Below are 23,641 nucleotides of genomic sequence, written 5' to 3'. Positions count from 1 at the left end.
CACTCAAGCGTCAAGGGTCCAGATCATCTCGGTAAAATCCAAACGGCGGAGATCGATCCCACCTCCCACCTCTCTCAATCACCGCACGCCCCCTCTCCCTCAATCGCGGAATCGCCGCTCTCTCTCTCGCTCTCCAACTCGCACCTGCGCCACCGCCAGGATTCCGCTCCCGCACGCGCTGACGCCGGAAAGAGCTCCGCCATCAGTGCTCCCCTCTCTATCAGCCGCCGCGCCGTCATCTGCATCGCCGATCTGCCACCGATCCCCGCCGCCGGCTCGCCCTACACGATCCCCATCACCCGTCCTCTGCCAGGATTCACGTCGTCGCCGATCACCGTCCTGGTCCACCGATCCCCGCCGCACGAAGTCCTCCCGACGCCAGGTCGCCACCGACGCCTTCCGCGGTGATCCGATCTGCCACCGATCCCCGCCGCACGAATCCCTTCCCGTCGCCAGGTGGCCGCCGACGCCTTCAGCGGTGATCTGCTCCTCACTGCAGACGTCGCCAGGAATATCTTCATCACCCTCATGCCATGCGGCCCTTCATCGCATCGCCTCCGCCAAGGCATATGGGAGGTATGGGCGTCTGATCATTAAGAATAACTGATGAGATTTGAACCATTTTTGAGAATTGCTGTGGCAGGAGTTTTTTGCAGTTACTATACGACTCAAACAAAAATGCATGTTTGCTGCCATATTTACATTGTTCATTTACACATGTACACCTGGGATACGCTTTTCAGAAGTTTTTTTTTTCAAATTCATATGCTCACTTGCTGTTATTCTCTTCTAGATAGACTTGTTAGAATTTTTGTTAGAATTTATCTCGTGGTTTACTTCCTCCGTTTCACAATGTAAGACTTTCTAGCATTGTCCACATTTATTTACATGTTAATGAATCTAGACATATATATGTATTCAGATTTATTAATATCTATATGTATGTGGGTAATGTTAGAAAGTCTTACATTGTAAAACGGAGGGAGCTGAATGGAAACATCAAACCCGTACAGATAACCCATTGGTAAAAGGCATATGCAGCGGCCCATTGAGGTTTTGTCACAAACTGTACTTCCAAAAAAACAAAAAAACTTTGGCTCATTCGTTCTTTACCGCAGTTCATGTATTTGATTCCATTGAACTTTCAAGAACAAGTCCCAAATGTTGCATGAGAGGCCGCACGTCTACTGTGACAGCTCTTTTGATCTCATACATACTTATCTTTCATCTCATGTCCTTTCAAGCTTCTGAATAAACTTATAAGATCTGTTCAGTGAAGTTTATGTTTCTATTTGTTCCGTTTGGGTATGATTTATTCATCCTAAATGTTAGATCATTTACTTTTAAGCAATATTACACAAGCAGCTGCAAACGATGGCCATTCTGTTAATCTTGTGATTTTAATTGTTCCTTTTTGTTGATTTTTCAGCTGCACTAACTATATTTTCTTTAGTATGTGTTATGGCACCCACACAGGCTTTTGTTTCTAGAGAAGAGTATCAATGATAATTTCTTCTGACATGGCAGGTAAATCTCCAATTCAAGGGGGCTCTGCGCCTTTCCTCAACAAGAAAAGGTGAATTTTACTACTGCAACTATAGGTTGAATGCAACTATCTTGAGTCGAAAGTTTTCAAATATGAGTTGAAAGTTTTTTAAATCTGAGTTACAAGTTTTTCAATCTCGAGTTGAAAGTTTTCAATCTTGAGTTGAAAGTTTTTAAATCTGAGTTGGAAGTTTTTAAAATTTATCTTACAAATTTGAATTTTGAGTTAAAAATTTCCAAAATTTGAGTTAAAAGTTTTCAAATTTTAACCTTAAAATTTAAATTTTAACTCGAAAGTTTTCAAATCTAACTTAAAAATTTTCAATTAAAAAAATCTTTTCTTAATACATTCATTATCCTTAACTAACCGAATTAGTTACGTTAACTCATTGAAAAAAGAATCCGAAAAAAAAGAATCTGCGTGGCGTGCGCGTTGCCGGCACGTACGCGCCGGCTACCTTTTCACTTTGGCAACGCGCCGGCTACCTTTTCACTTTTGGGTAAAGGTGCACGTGTGTATATGGGCCTTGTGTTCGCATTTTCACTTTTGGGTAAAGGTGCACGTGTGTATATGGGCCTTGTGTTCGCATTTTCATTTTTGGGTAAAGGTGCACGTGTGTATATGGGCCTTGTGTTCGCATATAATTATATGGGACTACCTATACATTTGTCGACAAATTTTTCTCTAAAAATTTGATAGATGTAATTATAGTACAATCGTAGTGTAATTACACTGTAACTTGTATGTAATTACACTGTAACTTGAATGTAACTACAGTGTAACTTATATGTAAATTTCACATAATTTTAAATCGTTAGATCTATTACAAGATTTGTTTTGGTGAGAAAGAAAACAAATCATAGCACACACATATGTGAAAGAATTTGTTCCCACGACCTCCATTTTACCAAAATAACATGTTATAAAGAGATTTTTGAAAGTTACATACAAGTTACACTATAGTTACAGTGTAATTACATGCAAGTTACAGTGTAATTACACTACGATTATACTGTAATTACATCTGTCAAATTTTTGGGGAAAAATTTATCAACAAATATATAGCAAAATCGTAATTATATTTGTAAAAGAATGAAAAAAATGTTTTTATTTGAGGCCGTAGTTGAGATAACCTATTATTGTGAGTCCTCGGCTACTGCCTTTGCATTTTCGGAGTTCGGACTTCAGAGCCGATGGTTAATTGGGCTCAGTATGTTGGGTCTTCAGTTCTTCACGCGGACTCTTCTGGGCCATTTTTGCAAATTAAAACAAAGATTATAAGTCTAGTATTAGACGAATGATTTTACTGTTCTTAATAAGTATACCATGATTCTATTGAAAATGTAGTATCTCTCAATATTTCAGACTAGAAAGATACCAAATTCACATAATTTTTTTATACTTCGCAAACGGTAAAATTTCTTATAACAGAGACTGCATCAATTTCCTACAAAAGACAGACATAGGTATGTATGCATATACTACTTATCTTAAATCCATTATTAATTGATTATTCTATAGACGGCAATTTAACTGCACAAAATACTATACACACACGTAGGTATATCTTCAGCGGAACATAAGAAACTCGTTTCTAGGCCTTGCTGCAAGGGAGCGGATAAAGTGGGTATGACATAATGGAGACTATTCTTAGTATGGTGACAATTTTTTTTACAATTGTGGGTGGATGCTTACTATTCTTACTATCTCATAATATAAGGGATTAGTATATCGTTTTTTTACAAAATTGAAAGAAGTAGCAAAGGACAGCTACTCGTGATATAAAAGATGATAATGAGGAGAATAAACTAGTATAAAAGCTAGTACGTGAAAAATAAATAGTATAAAAGTTAATATAGGTGGAAATTAAAATGCTGTCTTTAGGATCACAAAATCCTGAGACGACGAAGGAAGTAATAGGCTTTGTGTTTAAGTGTTTTTTTCCATTCAAGCTTGAATTTTGTGAAAGGGTGCTACTTTATTAATTAGCACTGTTGATCTTAATTAAACTAGAACTACTTCACGCATGTCTTGTATATGCAGAGATTGGAATAAATCTATTCCTTTACTTATAAAACAAAAACATTCACTGTGCAAACTCATATACATACATACATACATACATACATAAGCAGCATCAACGCAGTCACACAAATGAAAGTTTGAAACACATAGAAAACATAATAAATTTATAATGAGATATAGTATACAGAGAAATTAATTAAGATGCTCCAGGAGACCACGGCTTGGCAACTAGATTCAGATCCGCCTTGAGACGCACGGACAATCCGAACAGCTCGTCCATGTCCAATCTCGTCGTCGCCATGATCCCGCTGGCCGCCGGCGGTGGCAACTCCCAGTCGAAGTGGTACAGCAGGTTGGCGAGCGCCAGCTCGACGCTCAGCGCGGCGAACCCGGCGCCGGGGCAGCCTCTCCTCCCGGCGCCGAACGGCACAAACCTGGAGTCCTTCCCCAGCTGCTGCGCGTACTCCACGCCGCCACCGCCGCCGCCATCGAGCCACCGCTCCGGCACGAACTCCTCCGCGGAATCACCCCACGCCGCCGCGTCGCGGCCGATGGCCCACACGTTGATGATCACCCGCGTGCGCGCCGGGATGCGGTAGCCCAGCAGCTCCGTGTCCTCCACCGTCTCGCGGGGGAGGAGAAGCGGCCCCGGCGCGTGCAGCCGGAGCATCTCCTTGATCACGGCCCTGAGGAAGGGCAGCTCGCCGAGGTGGTCCTCGGTGACTTGGCCGCCGCCGGTGGCGGCGGCGGCGGCGGATGCACTCGATGTGCCCACGACCGCGCGAATCTCATCCTGCAGCTTGCGCATCACGCGTGGATGGTTGATGAGCTCCGCCATGACCCATTCCGTGGTGGTGAAGCTGGAGTCTGTGCCGGCGGCCATCATGTCCTGCTCGATGAACCTCTCATTCATGCATGTCACACGTGGTACTTTCTCTGTTTCATATATAAGTCGTTCCTCTTTTTTCCTAATCAAACTTTGTTGAGTTTGACCAAATTAATTAAAAAATATACTAGTATTTTTAACATAAAATAAACATATTATCAAACTATATTTAATAAAACTAATTTCATATTTTAGATATTGTTAATTTTTTCTATAAACTTAATCAAACTTAACTAAGTGTGACTTAAAAAGGTTCAAAAGACTTATATTATGAAACAGAGGGAGTAGGCATGTTTAGCTGTGCATGTATATATCATATTGCTTGGAATTTTTCATGAAAAATTAAGTGTTGTGTAGTAGTGACAGAGAAAATTGAGATGGCATATATTCAGCACAGATCACTAATTTTGAAAAAAAGCAAATCCAATGGCATGACTTGGTGTTAGATATAGCTCTCTATGAATAAAAATCTAGAAAATGAGGTGTATAAATATCTAGAAAGCGACGTTTGCTTAGAGCTTTGGGTGGATGAGAAGAAATTAACATGAGATTTGTGATCTCGGTCTTCTTCCCGGCCCAGCAGTGGTGTCCTTTTACACTTCTCCAACAACGACATGATGCCGACCAGGAGTTTTGGGGTAAGGGTGAAAAGAGGTTTTCTTCACGCTTAGCAGACTACAAGTATGTGACGATGACACTAGCCTAGTGGAGAAGGGGTTTTTCTCCCAGCGTATGGGCGAAGACACGATGGACCGGTGGTGGGCAGCCGAAAGGACTATGGTGTGCACATATGACTCTTTTGTAGTGGGTCACATGCATATGCAATTATGCATATGGACCCGCTCAATGTAAGACCTACAAAGTTAGAGGGCAATATTTTAGAGGATCTTTTTTTCTATGTTCACAACAACGGTTGGATCATGAACCTATGGGCAAGAGGGCTAGGCTGGTGGACAAAGTCAGGCGTTAGCGGTGAGAGCGTGGGATCTAGAGTGGTTGAAAAGTAGAGCGGCCATGGCATCTGCTGCTGTATGAGTAACCGGTATAATAAAACTGACGAGCAGGGACACCTCGTTCCGGTCAGTTTAGGTTGGAGGGTGGTGGTGGGTTGGGGATAGGCTCATGATCCGACGGTGTGGCGAAATCGCGTCGTACAGAGAGAGAGGAACAATAAAGGTTTGTAGCTGCACGAATCTTAACTCATTCTAAACAATAAAAAAATGTCTTAAACTAGTATTTATTCTTACTGGACTGAAAAAAAGATAGGCAATTTTCATTAATATTTTCTTGAAAATATTAAATTATTTATGTTTGATTCCAAAGGAAGTAATCAACGGTTGCATCTGCTGATCTGCAAGTGAGTAGTACCACAACAAGTGGAGTACGTACCAGGATAACGGCCTTGATGGCGACAGTGTCGAACAGCACTCCTCCGGCGCCGGCGCCGGCGCCCTCCTCCGCCTCGCTCACGTCCAGCATCACGTCCACGAAGTCCCGGTGATCAGCGTCCGCCTCGCCGTCGCCGACCGCCTGGCCGCGGCTGCGCCGCCGCTCGCGGTGGTCCGCGATGACACGCTCCAGCAAGCCGTCCATCGCCGCCGACGTGCGCGCCACCTTGGCGTCAAGGCCCGTCAGCTTGTCCACCCACGCCAGCCATGGCACGAACTCCCCCACCGTCATCGTCCCGAGAAGCCCCTCGAAGTCGGCGAACAGCTTCCTCAGCTTCTCTCCCCCCTCGTCGCCGTCGAACCCGTGCGCGCCGCCGTGGCCGAACGCCGCCCGGGAGATGACGCCGTGGGCGTAGGACATGAGCAGGTCGCTCAGGTTCACGGTCTCGCCGCCGCCGCCGCAGCGGCGCCGGACGCGGTCCAGCAGCGCGGCGACCTCCTGCTCCCGGACGCCGCGGAAGGAGAGGACGCGGCGCGGGCTGAGGAGGTGGAGCACGGTGACGCGGCGCGCCTGGCGCCAGAACTCGCCGTAGGGCGCGAACGCCATGTCGCGGCCGTAGAAGAGCCGCTCCGACATGCGCACCCTGGGCCGGCTCGCGAACGCCAGGTCCCGGGTCCTCATCACCTCCTCAGCCGCGGCCGCCGACGACGCCACGACGGCGGGCACGCGGCCGAGCCGCAGCAGCATCACCGGGCCGTGCGCCTCGGCCATCGACCGGAGCTTCCGGTGCGGCAAGGTGCCAAGAAGCGGGAGGTGCCCGAGTAGCGGGACACCCGGCGGCGACGGTGGCAGCGGCAGCCGCCGGCCGCCATCGCCGCAGGGCGGAGGAGGCCTCTTCTTGGTCGACGAGACGATCAGCCATGAGAAGACGAGCAGGAGCACGGCAAGGAGGAGGGGTGAGTGCAACAGAGCAGCAAGCGACGAGAGCTCCATGTCTGAACGAGTGTACTCGGCTCGATCCGCTTGTGTCCAATGACAGTGATTTAACATCGCCGAATAATTTGTGTTGATGGAAAAGCCAAAATGCTGGTTGACGTGATTAAAACGAAGACAAAAATGTAGCTCTCGCGTATAGTTGTTATTGTAGAAAATAAGCGTAAAAGGACATGTCTAGTGGTTGCAGTGATCTGAGTAGTATCCTAAGGTTTTGAGTTTAAATTTTCATATGAGCGAACTTTATATTAGGTTATTTGAGGGCTAAGTTTCTAATTTATAAAGGTTGCATATATCCGGTTAGATGTAGAGGCCGTGTAAAAAAAATACCCTTTCTCTAAAATAAATAAAATAAAATAAAAAAAGTAGAAACTAAGCACAATCCTTCCAGAGAAATTGGAAAAGTCACGACAGTAAATTGAAGTCTACAATTCTATATACACAGACGGCCCGTTTGGTTGGAGGGAGTTTTCAGGAGGGATTGGGAGTTTAAAAGGATAAGGATATTAACTGCTTTGTTTGGTTGGGATACATGGGAATTTTGGTGGGATGGGGGTGAGGAATTGAGGGAGGAACTCCCTCCTTTTCAATACCTGGGTAGGGGGTGGTAATTGGGAAGGAATTCCTCCTTTACTTTACCTAAATAAATCTCAGCCATCCGTTTTCATTAATGACCTAATTTCCAACTAAACTCCCTATCAATTTCCACCACCTCTACCAAAAAAGATACTGGGATTAAAAATCAAATTTCTATCTTAATCTCACCATCAATTCCCTTGTATAAACTCCCAATCCCCTTCCCTCGCGTTGTCAAACAAGCCGTCTAGAACCTCTACAAAGTCCATATGGAATCACCATCATGTTCTCAAAAAAAAAAAGAAATCACCATCTTTGGACCATGCATTATATGGCTGGAAATAAGTCTATTTTGGTCACTCGTCTATTTAACTCCCTAATCATTGGACCAGGTCGTGCCGGGTCGGCCCATCATGCCGAGGCAAAGGCCCAAGCACGGCCTAAAGATCGGGTCGTGCCGTGCTTGGGTCGGGCCAAAACCCCGTGCCATGGGTCGGCCTTCAACATCCACAAACACTGAAAGTCAGTGTCCGAGTCGGTATATGCATGGTAGAGGCCCTTCCGGCCATATCCGTTCCCTGGTGCTTCATGTTTGATCACGAAAGTGGAAATAAGGATGTTGTCGTATCATACGGGGTCTGTTGTCTCTGAGTTCTACTTGGAGACTAAGGTGATCTGCGGTATAAATACATATCATCGAATCTTAGTGCAAGACACCCACCACAGCAGGAGCAATCCAGAGGACTACTTGAAAGCCAACTTGCAGATAGGTCTCATCAAGTAGTTCTCGACAGGGATCTCATTGGTAGTCTCGGGATTTTTGTTGTTCTCTATTGTAGTCTGTAGTTTTCTTCATAATCCCATATAAACTAGATTAGGGTTATTACCTTGCGAGAGACCTGAACCAATATAATCTCTGTCTCTTATGTGCTTGATGTCGTATCGTGTAGATCCTCGTATCAACATACCCCAATATCCTCAGAATACGGTCCGCGAGTATCCCCGTCGACAATAGCTGAGGAGGCTCGTGACGCGGTCGCGCCGGTCGCCGTTGAGCCGCAGGGGTGAAGTGTGGTCGAGCGGGACGAGAACTGGCGGGTCAAGGACGGATCAGGAAACGAGGTAGCGGAGCTTGTCCTTGAAGATGACGAGAAGGGGATGATCCGGGGTGGTGGGCGCGGAAGCAGAGGAGGAAACCGTAGTCGGAGACAAGGCGGCGCCACCGCTTGTAGACGAGGAAGGCACGAGAGATAGAGGACGAGTGCGAGGGGAGGCATAAGAGGATCTCTTGGATGAGGTCATTGTCATCCGGCGGAGAGCCAACCTCTATATTTTTCTTTATCTCTCTTCTCCATATAAGATTATATTAGCCTTGGGGTAGTCCCAACCCTCCACCTCAACTAGTTTACATAACATTAATATACTATCACATAATCAAAAAGCTAGGTGGCAAGAGGATTTACTGATGAGAGAGGAAAAAATATTAAGAAACCATTTTTCATGAAAAAAATTAGTTTTATACAGGAATAAAGAATGAAATAAGAGAATACATGGACGAATGCAGAGAGAAAAGAGGTGATTAATTGGATGATAATTTATTATGAAGAAACTATCTATCGGGTATACAGTTTTTATGCATGCTTAGTGTCTATATGACAGATAAATATGGATTAAAACCATTAGATAATTTCTAGGTTGGGACTGCCCCACTATTATCATTGCTCTAAGTTCATGTGCACTCTATCTACGTACTAAGCCATTAAATGCTTTACTGATATTATGAATTCATGTTATACCGAGAACATAATATATATTGTGCTTAACTAAAATATAAAAAGTATACACTAATGTCAAAGCAAATCTAACGGTGAAGCACGTGTAGGTGCACATGCACTTACCCCTTAAATATAGATGACCCTCGCTACACAAATTATATGTTGCAATAGGCACAGATGGTAGCTAGCCTGCCTAGCAGCTTTCATACTGAACACATCAAACATCGGAAGACCATGGCTTTGCGACTAGATTCAGCGTCGTCTTCATTCGCATGGACAGCCCAAACAGCTCACCCATGTCCAGCCTCGCCGCCGTCGCCGCCGCCGCTCCGTCGGCATGTGGCGGTAGCTCCCAGTCGAAGTGGTACAGCAGGTTGGTGAGCGCCAGCTCGATGCTCGGCGCGGCGAACCCGGCGCCGGGGCACCCCCTCCTCCCGGCGCCGAACGGCACGAACCTGAAGTCCTGCCCCAGCTGCGCCGCGTACTCCACCTCCTCGCCGCCGCCGTCGAGCCACCGCTCCGGCACGAACTCCTCCGCGCGGTCGCCCCACGCCGCCGCGTCGCGGCCGATAGCCCACACGTTGATGATCACCCGCGTCCGCGCCGGGACGCGGTAGCCCAGCAGCTCCGTGTCCTCCACCGTCTCGCGGGGCACGAGCAGCGGCACCGGCGCGTGCAGCCGGAGCGTCTCCTTGACCACGGCCCTGAGGAGCCGGAGCTCGCCGAGGTGGTCCTCGGTGACTTCGGCGCCGCCGGAGGCGCCGGGGACGCCGACGGCCGCGCGGATCTCGCACTGCAGCTTGCGCATGACGGGAGGGTGGTTGATGAGCTCCGCCATGGCCCATTCCAAGGTCGTGAAGGTGGTGTCTGTGGCGGCCGCTATCATGTCCTGCTTTTTCATTGTTCATATGCGTCATTCATTAATAATTGAAATGTATCTTAAACTGTTTCAGGTTACAAGACTTTTTGACTTTGATCAAAATCAAACTATTTTAAATTTAACTAAGTTTATAGAAAAAAATAATAATATTTTTAACTCAAAACAAATTTATTATGAAAATATATTTAATTATTGATTTAAAGAAACTAATTTGATATTATAAATATTATTATATTTGTCATTAAACTTAGTCAAATTTGATGTAGTTTGATTTTTTCTAAAGTTAAAACGTCTTATACCTGAAACGGATGGAGTAATACTGCAGTAGTTGTATTGAAAAGTGATATGAAAAATTGAAAACACGGTTTAATATTGGCAATTAATATGCATCACGTATCACTATGACTTTGAACATGATACTTTGAACCAGAGCCAAGATAGATACTGGTGTGGTGTGGATTTATTGTCATGGAAACTAGGATTATACTCCGTATTATTTGGACTTTGATGAAGTGGAATATTTAGAAGATACTCCATGATTTTGCAAAATTATATGAGACGGTTTCGATCGCAATAATCAACGTGTCGTGTCACAACGAAAGGACTCACCAGGATAATGGCCTTGATGGCGACAGTGTCGAACAGCAGCACTTCTCCGGCGCCGGCGCCCTCCTCCACCTCGCTCACGTCCAGCAGCACGTCCACGAAGTCCCGGTGATCAACGTTCTCATCGCCGTCGCCGTCGCCGTCGCCGCCGTCCGGCTGGCTGAGGCGGCGGCGCTCGCGGTGGTCCGCGATGACACGCTCCAGCAAGCCGTCGAGCTCCGCCGATATGCGCGCCGCCTTGGCGTCGAGGCCCATCAGCTTGTCCACCCACGCCAGCCACGGCACGAACTCCCCCACCGTCGCCGTCCCGAGAAGCGCCTCGAAGTTGGCGAACAGCTCCCTCAGCTTCTCGCCGCCCTCGTCGCCGTCGAGGCCATACGCGCCGTCGCCGAACGCGGCGCGCGAGATGACGCCGTTGGCGTAGGACATGAGCAGGTCGCTCAGGTTCACGGTCTCGCCGCCACCGCGAACGCCGCAGCGGCGCCGGACGCGGTCGAGGAGCGCGGCGACCTCCTGCTCCCTGACGCCGCGGAAGGAGGCGATGCGGCGCGGGCTGAGGAGGTGGAGCACGCTGACGCGGCGCGCCTGGCGCCAGAACTCGCCGTATGGCGCGAACACCATGTCACGCCCATAGATGAGCCGCTCCGCCATGCGCACCCTGGCGCGGCTCGCGAACGCCGCGTCGCGGGCCCTCATGGCCTCCTGCGCCGAGGCCGCCGACGACGCCACGACGGTGGGCACGCGGCCGAACCAGAGCAGCATCACCGGCCCGTGCGCCTCGGCCATCGACCGGAGCTTCCGGTGCGGCAAGGAGCCAAGAAGCGGTAGGTGCCCCAGAAACGGGACGCCCCGCGGCGACGGAGGAAGCGGCAGCCGCCAGCCGCCGCCATCGCCTGGCTTCTTCGCCGACGAGAAGCTCAGCAAGGTGAACACGGGAAGGAGCAGGAGCGCGGCGAGGAGGAAGAGAGGTGAGTGCAACACGGCAGCAAGCGACGACGAGAGCTCCATTTCTGAACGAGTGTACTCTAACTCACCTCGATCCGTTCGTGGGGAATGGGAACAAATCTACACTGAAAGGGAAATTGTTTGTGATGTACAATGTTTGTATTTTTTTTTTCTTTGAAACGAGATTTATTTCAAAAAAAAAACTAAATTCAGACAATAAAGACGAAAATGTAGCTCTCGTTGGGGAAGCATCGGTGATGTGCTGACGGAATTATGGGTGTATGACTTCACCTACTGTAGTTTAAATCCTGGTGGCTGTAAATATTACGCACATGTAGGTGAGCTTAAATATTGGTGCCCACGACTATTACGCACATACAGGTGAACTTTCAACAAGACTTTAATAATTTCAGTAGTATGTCGTTGGTTTCTGTTTTTAGAGCATGTGTTAGGGGACGCGTAGGTTTTCAACAGGACTTTAATGAAATCAATAATATACCGTTGGTTTGAGCATGTGTTAGGGGACGCATTCACATGTGTGAGTGAGATGTTACGTGTGTGCTCACGTTTGCCATGTAATCAAAAGAAAAATTGTAGCTCTCGTTGGTCCTGGATATGGTTGAAAGCTCAGGACAAATGCACGATCTTTCCAGAGAAAAAAGGGCAATTTCACAACCGTATTTTCTATTTTTTGTGGCCAAAAAACAGAACCTCCAAAGTCCAAACGAGCAATGAATTCGATGGATCAAAATGTAGTACAGAGCACGGACATGAACTGTACATCAAGCAAGACATAATGGAAGGATTGTATTAGCAAGTAGCAAGCCATATAGATACAGATCTGGCACGCTCTACCATCAAAATGGGCAGAGAACAGAACCAGATTGATAGGTTGTTCTGTCAATTTACAAGCTTTCACAGAACATGTTTTGGTCTCTCCAGATATGCACTGAAGCAATCAAACAGAAAAGATATGTGCACTGCAGCAATCAAACAGAAGGGTAGAAAGACTAAAAAGGTATCCCAACTCTAGCATCTAGCAGATACAAAGGTAGGAGTAAAAACAGTTACAAATGAATCTTCTCCAATTATGTTGGAGCACTAAAAAAACAATATGTAGCATTGGACATAGATAGAGGCTTTCAAACTAAAGATATCACACAGTGGAAGAGGTGAGGATGATGATCTACACCGATCCGGTAGAATCAACTGGCGATATCGCTGGTGCCATATCTTCTAGCATTCACAGCCTGACGAGCGCTGTTGCCTTCCAGCACCTCCAACATCAATTGTATCAGGAAGATATCTACAAAATTATAGCAAAGTGTCATTGAACGGCATGGTTTGCACTTTGTAGTTCATCTCTGCGTTAGTACTTCTAAATGCTCCCCTTATCAGGAAAAAGAATTGAGTTTTTTTAAAATTGATGTTTCTACTGGGAGGCTGCAAGATACAAATTTTACCTCGATTTCCATTAGCAACGCTTTTCAAACTGCTAAACAGTATATTTCATGCGAAATCTTTTTATATAGAAGTTGCTCTGAATATCAAATAAATCCAATTTTTCAAGTTTAAAATAATTAAAACTTAATTAATCATGTGCTAATGGCTTTCTCGTTTTACGTGTGCGTACTTAAATCTTCATCTTCATCAGATTCAAACAGGGCAATAATTAACTTACATCTCCTCTTCCGGTTCATTCTTGATAGCATTCCTTGCTATACACTCAAAAGCAGCCTCCACGTTGAAGCCTTCTTTAGCAGATGTCTCAAAATAAGGGATGTTTCCCTTAGAAGCACACCAAGCTTTAGCTTTCTTCTCAGAAACCTGGGAAGAACAACTAGGTTAAGAAAAGCACAATGCAAATCAGGAAATCAGAGGCTAAAGGCACTTCTATGAGGACAAATACTCACAGTCCGGCTATTACCACCATCAACATCAATTTTGTTTCCAAGTACAACAAAAGGGAAATTCTCTGGATCTGATGGGCTAGCCTGCATTGAGAATAATGATTCAACTTTCAATAAACAGATTGCAGTACATTTGGAATTTTGGGTAATCGATAAGTAAGCTACTTACTTGAATTAGGAATTCCTCACGCCAGCTGTTGAGCCTTTCAAATGACTTGGTAACATTGACATCATATACAAGAACACAGCAGTCAGCTCCCCGGTAAAATGCCACACCAAGACTCTGAAATCGCTCCTGTCCCGCTGTGTCCCAAATCTAAGTTCCAGGTAAACACAAGTATTAGCGTAAATGTAGACAGAATTACTGTTTGACAAATGACAAGGTATTACTTTGATTGCCATACATTCTAGTATTTCTATGATTTATAACACTTAAACCAGCAGATATTGGTAATAATTATCAGGTATTGAGCTATAACAGCAAACGTTGGAGTTACTTTGCTGATTTACGAGTTAGATACAAATCGAAAACCACAGTCTTTGTTCCAATAAATGTGGGAAAGTGAATATAATTTTTGGCACTGATGGACTACTATCAAAGAGCATTATGGGTGTGGATATTTTCTCCAACTTGCTGTAAAGTGAGGGTATCATTAGTTCCACATAGTCAAGATGATTCTCTACTGCAGTTGATTTTGTCTTAGAAAAGCATTTGCCAATTAATAATGTAATATAATATTTACTACTCCCTCTGTCCCAACATATCTTCAAGCGTTTGAAATTTGTCTCAAAATATAAGGACTTCCATAGTACTACTTCTCCCACCAACTAACGCTCATTTAATTTTCACCCAATTTTACCCCAAACCACCTTCCCACTCCCCAATCACCCAACATTTAATGAGGAGCATCATAGTCTTTTCCCTTCATCATTAATCTCTCTCAAGAAAAAATCTAGAAGTCCTTATATTTTGGGATAGAGGGAATAGAACAGAATAGTACTCGCTTTTCACGAGGGGAACAACACATTGTCAGACAACCAGGGAGGAGACGTAAGGTACAACTTATTGTCCCATCCAACTGCAGTTCTTGCACAAACAATAAAAAGTAATAAAGAATCCCTGATACAGGTGGTACAGAATCCCAGACACTAGCACTAGTAACTTACATTAGGAAGCAATACCGTGCTAAGAAAACATCATCCCTGAGAGATTGTACCATTGTACAACCAGCAACCGAAAATGCAGTACTGAACTAGATATAACTTGATGTACTTATGCAATCGTAACATAATCCTCATTGTAGCTTATGAAAGGAGCTATGCAATATGGCTTCCAAACTGCGTAAATAGAGTGGAATAAAAACAATTTTCTAGTAACCGCTCTATCCCTTCTGTCATATTTGTGTTTTACATCTTTTGTGATCTCATTAACGTCTCCAATAAGCAATTACATGATGGTTGCACAGGTATCTCACATCTCACACTAAAATAAAACAAGAGTACCAAGCAAAATAATTACATGAAACCTAAACTCTAACTGTCACAAGCAAAATATTTTTTCTTTTGAGCAAAACGATTTTACTGTTCCCCCAATATTATCTGAATCCATTGTTGTCTAGTAGACCAAACCTACAGTACTAGTAGACGGTCAAGCTAAATCAGGTCTGCACGATTTGGCAAAAAAGCAATTCCGACCACAATCAGTCAACGGTGCATGTGCATCACGCCCTAATCCCCAATTCCCCTACTTATCTGCAAAGATCTAAGCACCCCAATAATCCCCCCAAAACAAACTATCACCGCGCACCAAAATCCAGCTGCGATGAAGCTGCGAAGTGATTCTGGGAAAGCAGATTAGACCGAACCTGCAATGTGAAGAGCCGGTCGTCGATCTGCACCTCCTTGGTCAGGAAATCCGCGCCGATCGTCGCTTTGTACTGATTGCTGAACTTCTTGTTCACGTACCTGAACAACAAAAACAAAATCACCCAAATCATTCAACATCGCGAAGTCCCCCTTCAAACAACGCCTAAAAAAACCCTCAAATTTGACGAATCGGACAACGCAAGATTGCGCCCCCTTGATCTTACTGGTTCATCAGAGACGTCTTCCCGACCCTGCCAACGAGAAAAAAAAAAGAGACGCATCAGCGATCAGAGAAACAGAATAAATTTCGCCCAGAAAGAATATCCCCCAGTAGAAATTGAACGAAAAGGTGGGGGATTTTTTTTGCTTTTTCGCACCCGCTGTCACCGAGGATGATGACCTTGAGGAGCATTCGCCTGCGCGACGCCATGGGCGCGGATCTGGAGGCGGCGGACGGATCGGGCGGAGCACGAGGAGGGAGAAGAGGAGGAGGAGGAGAAGGCGAGAAGCAAAGAGATGATCTTTGCGCTTCTCTTTGCTTTGGGATTGGCGTCTCTTGTGTGCTCAAGAAAAAAAAAGGCGTTTTTTTTTGGAGGGATCTTTTGTTCGTTTGTTGCTTGGATGGTCTGGCTAATTTATTTATGAGATTTATTTCGTCTAAAGTGCGTTTTGAAGTAGTAGATGATTAGTCACACGTGGAATATAAAGGTAATTAAAATATGATTAATTGAGTATTAATTTAGATAGTTGAAAAGTAAATTAATTTGTTTTTTAAAATAATAAAATTTTTCCACAAAATACATCGTTCAGCAGTTTGAAAAACATGCCTATAGAAATTGGGAAAATGGTCAAAACCGAAACGTAGTGTATACTTGTGGATGCTCTATCACCCTCTAAATTTTGTGGTGGTTGGACAATGGAGTCTGTGTATGTATTTTGGTTTCTGTAATACCCTTTCGCTTACTTCTTGGAGAATGGAGATATTGTTTGTGGTTTTGATGGTGACTTGTAAAATTAGTCCATACGATAGTGAAAGCTTGTGTAGTTTATACTTCGCAATCATTAACATATGAGAACAGCTTATAACAGTTGGACGGTGAAATAAACAATTGTTTTGTTATATCTTATACTTGTTTTTTTTTAAAAAAAACGTGAATATTTCTGTCTCTGTATTTTTTTAAAAAGAAGTTTTATAAAATTATTATACTGTATTTTGTGAAATTTCACAGGAGTGCATTACTGCCGTTTGCAGCTACAATTGCAACCTTTCTACTGTTTGCAATACAGAAGCAAACTGCCTGACGACAGAACATGGGATTCTTGGGCTGCACCAATCAAAATCAAAATGAGAAGTGACAAGGAAGCACAAGTTTCCAGTACAGCCTGGTCCAACCAATTCATGCCTGTCTCTGTATGGTCCTGATGTCTGAATTCAACAGCATCTGCATCAGCTTTCTTCTAACAACCATCACACTCGAGAGTCCAGCCAGAAACAGCATGAAACAGAGAGGAGTCCAGCTCGCAATTCTGTTCTACAGAATTTTTGTCCAATTCTTGCTTTTGTTGGGTTGCTCTGGACTGCAATTGTATCAAGAGATGAACACAATCTGGTGGCAAATTCTGAACAACAATATGGCAAGCGAAAAAAACGTAATGCAGATCAGAAAGGTGCACAGGAAAAATTCAGTGAAAAGAAGCAGTGAATTGCAGCTACCGAGAACTCTCGAACTATATATATCTCAACCAAACAATTTCGGTTCGTTGCAAACAATGTCAGCAACTTATGAGAATTTTCAGCTAAGGCTGGGACTTTACAAGCTACGGTAGTTGCAATGTCCTAAAAAAACAAGGAAGATGAGGTTATCTCATGAAGCTTGGCTGTCTCTGGTGCCATTGCTGTCGCCATCTTTCTTCAAACTCCCCATCTCCATCTCCGTCTCCGGTATTTGACGCGCATCCCCCATTGATACGGATCGATTCGGGACGAACTCGGTGGGCTGCGTTTGCTGGCTGCTCTCTAGATTGCCACTGCCAAATGCCATCTTCCTGAATTTCTTCAGGTCTTCATTGTAATGGCCCGTGTCGTACTCGTTGCTGTTGTATGATCCCAAGAATCGGCTATGGCCAGGACGAACACCTTCGTTCAGATCATCCAATGACACATCGCCTTCCAAGGCCCGAACAACCTGTTGTTCATTGCATCAATCAAACGGTAGTTAGGACTTCAGAGACTAGATAAAAATGATATGCTGCCTTCCTGTAATTACACAGATGAATCAATTTTGTCATTGGAAGTGAAACTAGTGTAGCTGATAGTCCACTGTAAGTAATATATTTTGCACTGAAATTTCTTGTCTTGTATGAATCTGTGCTGATGAAAACTGATGAAAGAAAAGAACAGGAACCTTGAAGTACAAGAAGGTACCTGGCTCATCCGTGGGCGTCGGCGTGCAGAATGGCGTACACAAGCAGCTGCACAAGCAATCATCCTCGCCATCTCGTTACCATTGTACTCCTGTCCTAGCCGTGGATCCACTAAAGCATCATAATTGCCATCATCTGATGCTCGCATCATTAAAGGCCTTGCCTGCAGGTAGGAGGAACAAAATCAATTGATTGTACACAAGATTTTCAAAGAACATAACACATGTTCAGGAAATAGGCATGAGGAACTCGTTATCTAGACTGTAGAATTTCACAGGATGATGAACGGTACAAGAAACTAAAGTATAGAAAGATGTACACGAAGGCCAAAAGTAAACATAAAGGACAAAGTACTTCACTGAATCTGGATACTAGATTCGCGGAAAGTAATGTATAGAATGTAGTTACTTAAATTTTCAAATATGGACCTCAAGATATGATTGGGTTGTATTCATAAAATTAATTACAACGGATCATCATGTAAAATCAACGATAAGTATATATACTGAAAGAAATTGCATAACCTCTGAAAGTATTGCTTTTCTTTTTACGAAACCTCTGAAAGTATTGTGGACAATAAAGTTAATTAGTTTCGAGAAATAACTTACCCAATCAACCAAGCTGTCATCCATCTGTGATTGGTTCGATCTCACAGGACGGCGGCCAGTTATTAGCTCAAGAAGCATTACTCCGAAAGAAAAGACATCTGATTTCTCAGTTAGCTGGCCAGAAGACGCATACTCTGGTGCAAGGTACCTAAGGGCAGGAAAAGTATTACAAGGGAACTGATTTTGATACGGCTGATGCTGTAATGCACTAGCTTAAAAAATGATTCTTTATTATAGATTTTGATTAATCCTTTTTTTCGAAAATATGAACTGATGCTTGCTACACAAGTAGATAGAACATACCCAAATGTGCCCATTACTCTGGTTGAAACATGAGTGTTATTATCAGAAGTCAATTTTGCAAGTCCGAAATCTGCCACCTGTAAAAGAGTTTTACATAGCAAATTACACATTAAACTATTTGGTAGTATGCGTATCAACTCTATAACTGTAATTATGATTGGATATATGCCAACTACTATTTCTCTGAATTTACTTATCAGGTAGACAGAAAAGTTTAGCCTATATCAAAATTGTGTACGCCTTCAGGCAGATTACCAGTTGACCATAGTACATCAGAACAGTCAAAACCACCTTGCCAATGAATGGAAGGCACTGTTTGCTCACAAAATGTGCTTTAAGTCTAATCAAAAGTTCGCAATGTAAATATTGATTTGTAAAATCTTTGATGACTGTAATTACCAATCAGTATGCACTTCTAAAACAGAAAGGAAACAAAACACAAAATGTATAGCGCACCTTTGCCTCAAATCTCGCGTCAAGAAGAATATTTGCTGACTTTATGTCACGGTGAATGATCTTAGGATGGCCTGTAAAGTGTGTGAGAGAAAATCAGTATATAATAGGCATGTATACCTATAAGAAGTGGAAAATGGAACCAAAAGAAAAACGAGTGATATGGGTGTTCGCTCACAATCTTCATGAAGATATGCCAATCCCTTCGCAGCACCCAAAGCAATGCGTAATCTTGTAGGCCATTCCATGGTTGGTCGGCCTCTCCCTGAAAGAGGTGAAAATAGCCATTAACAAATGCTCAAGAGCAGACAAACCAAATGTGTATACAACATGGATTTCATGACAGATTGACAGCTGTTTCAAGGCAAGTTTCTGGATTTTACATAAAAGGGCATTTGAAGAACCTAGAGAGCATTTTCTCTTTTTTCTATTTGGTGTAAAAAAATACTACATGTTGTTTATTATCATTCTGACAAATCCCCAGAAGATAATTTTAACTGAAAAAAGTGACATGAAAGATAGTATCTTCCAGGTATTCGTGAACTTGCCCGATTGAACATTGATGAAATTCCTCAACAGTTAAGGATGAGGGATTTCACTGCATTGTAATGATTCATGGGATTTTATTTCTCTTAATAATGCAATAGGTATTTTGTCTACTGTAATCTAGCAAGAGAGAAATATCTTAAATTTGTATTAAATCATTTTAATATCTGTTCATGCTACTTATCTTTTAAACACAAAGTACATAGAGGATTTTGAAATAAAGCAAGAAGCGGTGAGAATGAGATCACAAGAAGAGAGTGTACCATGCAAGTGGAGCTCCAATGTGTTGTTTGGAACATACTCATAGACAAGCAACCTCTTCCCTCCAGAAATGCAATAACCAACCAATGTTACAAGATGCTTGTGATGTACCCGGCTGATAATCTCAACCTCCGCCTGAAATTCACGCTCTCCCTGCCCACTCCCATCTCTCAATTGCTTCACAGCAACCTCTGTCCCATTCGGCAGAACTCCTTTGTGAACATACCCAAAACCGCCCTGTCCGAGCAGATTAGCATCGGAGAATCCATCGGTCGCCGCTGACAAGTCCTCATAAGTGAAAGTACACCTTGAAAAACCCAATGCAGCACCAGGTGACACTAGAGGTTGGCTGTTGTCGCCACCGGAGTAATTTGAGCCAGAACCACCACTGTGTACATTTAGTGGAGCAGGAGGTGGTGGAGGGGAAGGATGCGAAGGCACCTTCTTCAGCACATGATCAGGTGGAGGTGGAGGACCATTTTGCTGCCAATTTTGGTACACCCCACCATAGTGATCCCCTGCAGCTCAGCAAGAATTGTACTGAAAAGACCGCCGATCATAGTTAATATTCCAAATAGATTTTCTCAATGCAGAATGATATGAGAAGGATATGATTGATTGCACATTTGTTTTTGTTTCTTTTTAGATGATTGCTCACAGATTAAATATATGTAAAGAAACATATTCAACTCTGTGATGGTTAACTCAAAGAATGAAAAAGTAAGAAAATGACATGCTTTTTGTTTGCCAAATGATTTGGCTTAAAAGTAAGGTAACCTCAGGACTACATGACCATGTCAGGTCTTGTCACTTTCTTTCCAGAATTAACCTTTTGTGTTATCTCAACACAAGTGATGAACTGATAATCCACAACACCACTACTCCATCCATGGTAAACTTAGCACAATCCACACCAAAACCTACATCCTGTGTTTTTTTGCCTAACGATATGTTCTTCCATCCCATAACAAACAAGAATAAGTCCTTCAAAATTTTTCAATAAATCCAAAAAAAACATTTACCATGACAGCAATTTAGCAAAATTTTCAGTTGATAGCAACGTCTTGCAGCTGTGTTGCTAGTGAGACAAAAAGGAAACAGAAGATCTGTATATCTCCTCTGGGACAAGGCAAGTAGTAGGAATTTAGAGGTGTCCATCTCCATCTCACCTTTGAACGGCGGCGGGGGCGGCGGCGGCGGCGGCGGGTGGCCGTAGTAGTGCAGGAGGTGCGGCGGCGGCGGCGGCGGAGGGTGGTGGTGGTGGTGCCGCTTCTTCTTCTTGAACAGGCAGACGAGCAGGATGGTGACGAGCAGCAGCACGACGAGGCCGCCCACCACGATCCCCACCACCACGGGCGTCGTCAGCCCCGAGCTCGACGCCGCCGCCGCCGCCGCCGGCGAGGAGGGCGTGGTCGACGGAGGCGATGGCGCTGCGGGAGGCGTCAGCGAGGGCGGAGACAAAGAGCCCGGCGCCGGCGGCGACGACGAGTTGTTGCTCGCCGGAGGTGGCGCCGCCGTCTGGTTAGCCGGAGGCGGTGTCGCCGTCTGGTTAGCCGGCGGCGGCGACGACGGCGACGACATCGCCACCACTCACTCACTCACTCACGCACTACCACCACCACCACCACCACAACAACAACAACAACAAAAAGAACGAGTCGAAGACTACCACGCCACGAGCAAGATGAGAGCAAGAACAAAGCGGAGCCAAGAAAAGAGCAGGCAAGAGCTTTTTCTCCCTCGCGGCGGTGGTGATGGTGGTGGTGGGGAATTGGAGCGGATTGCGACCTGAGGGGGGCGAGAACTACTACTACCACCACCACCCACACCGTCCCCAGTGGAGTCTACTGGCGACGCGACGTGGGGGAGAAGAAGAAGAGAGAGAGAGGAGGGAATAAAAGCGCGGGGAATCGAGCGGGTCGAAGGGAGGACGAGCCGGGGAGGGGAAGAAGAACACGGCGAGAATTTCTATTATTTTTTTGAAATTTCTTTTATTTTAAAAGCAAGCATTTCTAAAAACTTATTTTTAAAATGTGGATCTTTTAATCATGTGGTTGAATGGCTAAATAATACTCCCTCCGGTTTTATAGTTCTTGATGTTTTAGATAAGATTGTAGTCAAATTTTTATAACTTTCAATATCAATGACTTTAAAATTATTTAATTTAAAAGAATCAAAATTATATATATATATATATATATATATATATATATATATATATATATATATATATATATATATATATATATATATATATATATATATATATATATATATATATATATATATATATATATATATATTCGTCTTTCAAAGTTATATAATAAAAATAAGAATGCATTTATTTGTTGTATATATTATACAGTAATAGAAAACACAAAGTCAAAATATATTTCGAAAACCGTGTCTTTAATTTGGTTGTACTGCGTTCTGCTACATTAATTTGGTTGGCGTGGCAGAAACGGATATTGAAAAGTATTGGAAAGGTTTATTTTTAAAATTATTAAAACGTTCAAAAGAAAAGGAATAAGAAAAAAATTCACACGGCGACACCTCCTCCTACCCGCGCTTTTCGGCGAAGCAACCCGTTCCTCCTGGGGCCCATCTGTCAGTGAAGGGGGTGCTGTCGAGTGGGACCGGGTTGTCAGGCTCACGCTTGCTTCTCTCTCACGGCGTGATTATGGCGGGGGCGTTACGCGCGACGGTGACTTGGGTGAGGGTGGCGTTACTGCGAGGTGGGTCCCACGCGTCAGTGAAAGGAGGGTTACTCCTGCTGCTGTGTCCTTTTTCGCGGCGACACTTGTCGTGTGAGCTAAGGGAGAAGGTGACGTGTCATGACTCATACTATGAGAGTACTATATATAATTATTATTGGATGAGAGAGTTGCCATGTCAAATGTACGGGTGAAAACTGAAGAGTGGCAATTCTTTTCCAAATGAGTTGACAAATTTGATCGATAAAAGCAGGCAAACTAGGGGAAATATGCGGTGGTTTCAAGGAAAAATTAGCGGTATATATATGCATTTAAGGGCCCGTTTGATTTGTAGAAAAAGTGTAGGAACAATCCTATAGAAAAATTTCTATGAAAGTTTTTGAAATAAAGGATTGAATCATATTATATCCTTTAAAATTCTTATGGAATGGGTAATCCTATAGAGATTTTGAAGAGAAATTAGCAAGAGGTCCAACCTCTTGAAAAAATTCCTTTGAGTCTATCTCTCTCATCCGATTCCTGCGATTTTCCTGTGGTCCAATCAAACGGTCATTCTTATGTTTTTCCTGTATTTTCCAATCCTCTATTTTACACCTGCATTCCTGTTAGAATCTTGTGTTTTTTCTATTCCCCCGTTTTTCCATTTCTACAATTCAGAGGAGCACTAGATGATCACATTAATATATATATGTAGGACCACCTAGCGTAGTGAAATTAATTGCTACTGATGGGTTGGGTACGTAGGATAATTCATCAATTACCCCGTCTATACTTTTTTTCTATTATAAGATGAACTTTTTTTGGCTAATAACTATTTTACTAAATAAAAATATATTAGTAGTACTTTTAAGTACAGATCTAATGGTATTAAATTTGTCCCACTGATTATATCCTAATAGGAAAATGGTTGGTCATGTTATAACGAAGCAAAATAT

At 43.8% G+C, this 23,641-nt stretch overlaps 4 protein-coding genes and 1 long non-coding RNA gene across 5 annotated transcripts; 1 reads left to right on the top strand and 4 right to left on the bottom strand.

Moving 5' to 3' along the window:
• Nucleotides 1-71: 71 nt before the first annotated feature.
• On the top strand, nt 72-2,166 carry LOC136357396 (uncharacterized). Its single transcript, XR_010742749.1, has 2 exons — nt 72-576; nt 1,528-2,166. It is a non-coding gene; the product is annotated as an uncharacterized lncRNA (long non-coding RNA).
• A 1,426-nt stretch (nt 2,167-3,592) lies between these two features.
• Nucleotides 3,593-6,928, bottom strand: LOC4327182 (cytochrome P450 71A1). The gene is made up of 2 exons (XM_015793822.3): nt 5,847-6,928; nt 3,593-4,460 (listed from the first exon to the last, which is right to left on the bottom strand). The coding sequence occupies exons 1-2, from the start codon at nt 6,894-6,896 to the stop codon at nt 3,768-3,770; spliced, it is 1,743 nt and encodes a 580-aa protein (XP_015649308.1). The 5' UTR covers nt 6,897-6,928; the 3' UTR covers nt 3,593-3,767.
• Nucleotides 6,929-9,160: 2,232 nt separating this feature from the next.
• Nucleotides 9,161-11,850, bottom strand: LOC4327181 (cytochrome P450 71A1). The gene is made up of 2 exons (XM_015793827.3): nt 10,680-11,850; nt 9,161-10,079 (listed from the first exon to the last, which is right to left on the bottom strand). The coding sequence occupies exons 1-2, from the start codon at nt 11,682-11,684 to the stop codon at nt 9,408-9,410; spliced, it is 1,677 nt and encodes a 558-aa protein (XP_015649313.1). The 5' UTR covers nt 11,685-11,850; the 3' UTR covers nt 9,161-9,407.
• Nucleotides 11,851-12,410: 560 nt separating this feature from the next.
• Nucleotides 12,411-15,934, bottom strand: LOC4327180 (ras-related protein Rab7). The gene is made up of 7 exons (XM_015793852.2): nt 15,775-15,934; nt 15,622-15,648; nt 15,397-15,496; nt 13,701-13,847; nt 13,535-13,615; nt 13,303-13,448; nt 12,411-12,927 (listed from the first exon to the last, which is right to left on the bottom strand). The coding sequence occupies exons 1-7, from the start codon at nt 15,825-15,827 to the stop codon at nt 12,858-12,860; spliced, it is 624 nt and encodes a 207-aa protein (XP_015649338.1). The 5' UTR covers nt 15,828-15,934; the 3' UTR covers nt 12,411-12,857.
• A 1,167-nt stretch (nt 15,935-17,101) lies between these two features.
• On the bottom strand, nt 17,102-21,890 carry LOC4327179 (proline-rich receptor-like protein kinase PERK1). The gene is made up of 8 exons (XM_015793813.2): nt 21,162-21,890; nt 19,995-20,510; nt 19,364-19,450; nt 19,189-19,259; nt 18,733-18,809; nt 18,430-18,577; nt 17,823-17,984; nt 17,102-17,583 (listed from the first exon to the last, which is right to left on the bottom strand). Exons 1-8 carry the CDS (start codon nt 21,571-21,573, stop codon nt 17,263-17,265), a joined length of 1,794 nt encoding a protein of 597 aa, XP_015649299.1. The 5' UTR covers nt 21,574-21,890; the 3' UTR covers nt 17,102-17,262.
• Between the last annotated feature and the right edge of the window lie 1,751 nt (nt 21,891-23,641).

Source organism: Oryza sativa, chromosome 1 (genome assembly GCF_034140825.1).
Source record: "Oryza sativa Japonica Group chromosome 1, ASM3414082v1".
Classification (NCBI taxonomy): domain Eukaryota; kingdom Viridiplantae; phylum Streptophyta; class Magnoliopsida; order Poales; family Poaceae; genus Oryza; species Oryza sativa.
Note: the sequence above shows the minus strand (reverse complement) of the source record. Positions and strands in the feature narration are given on the sequence as shown.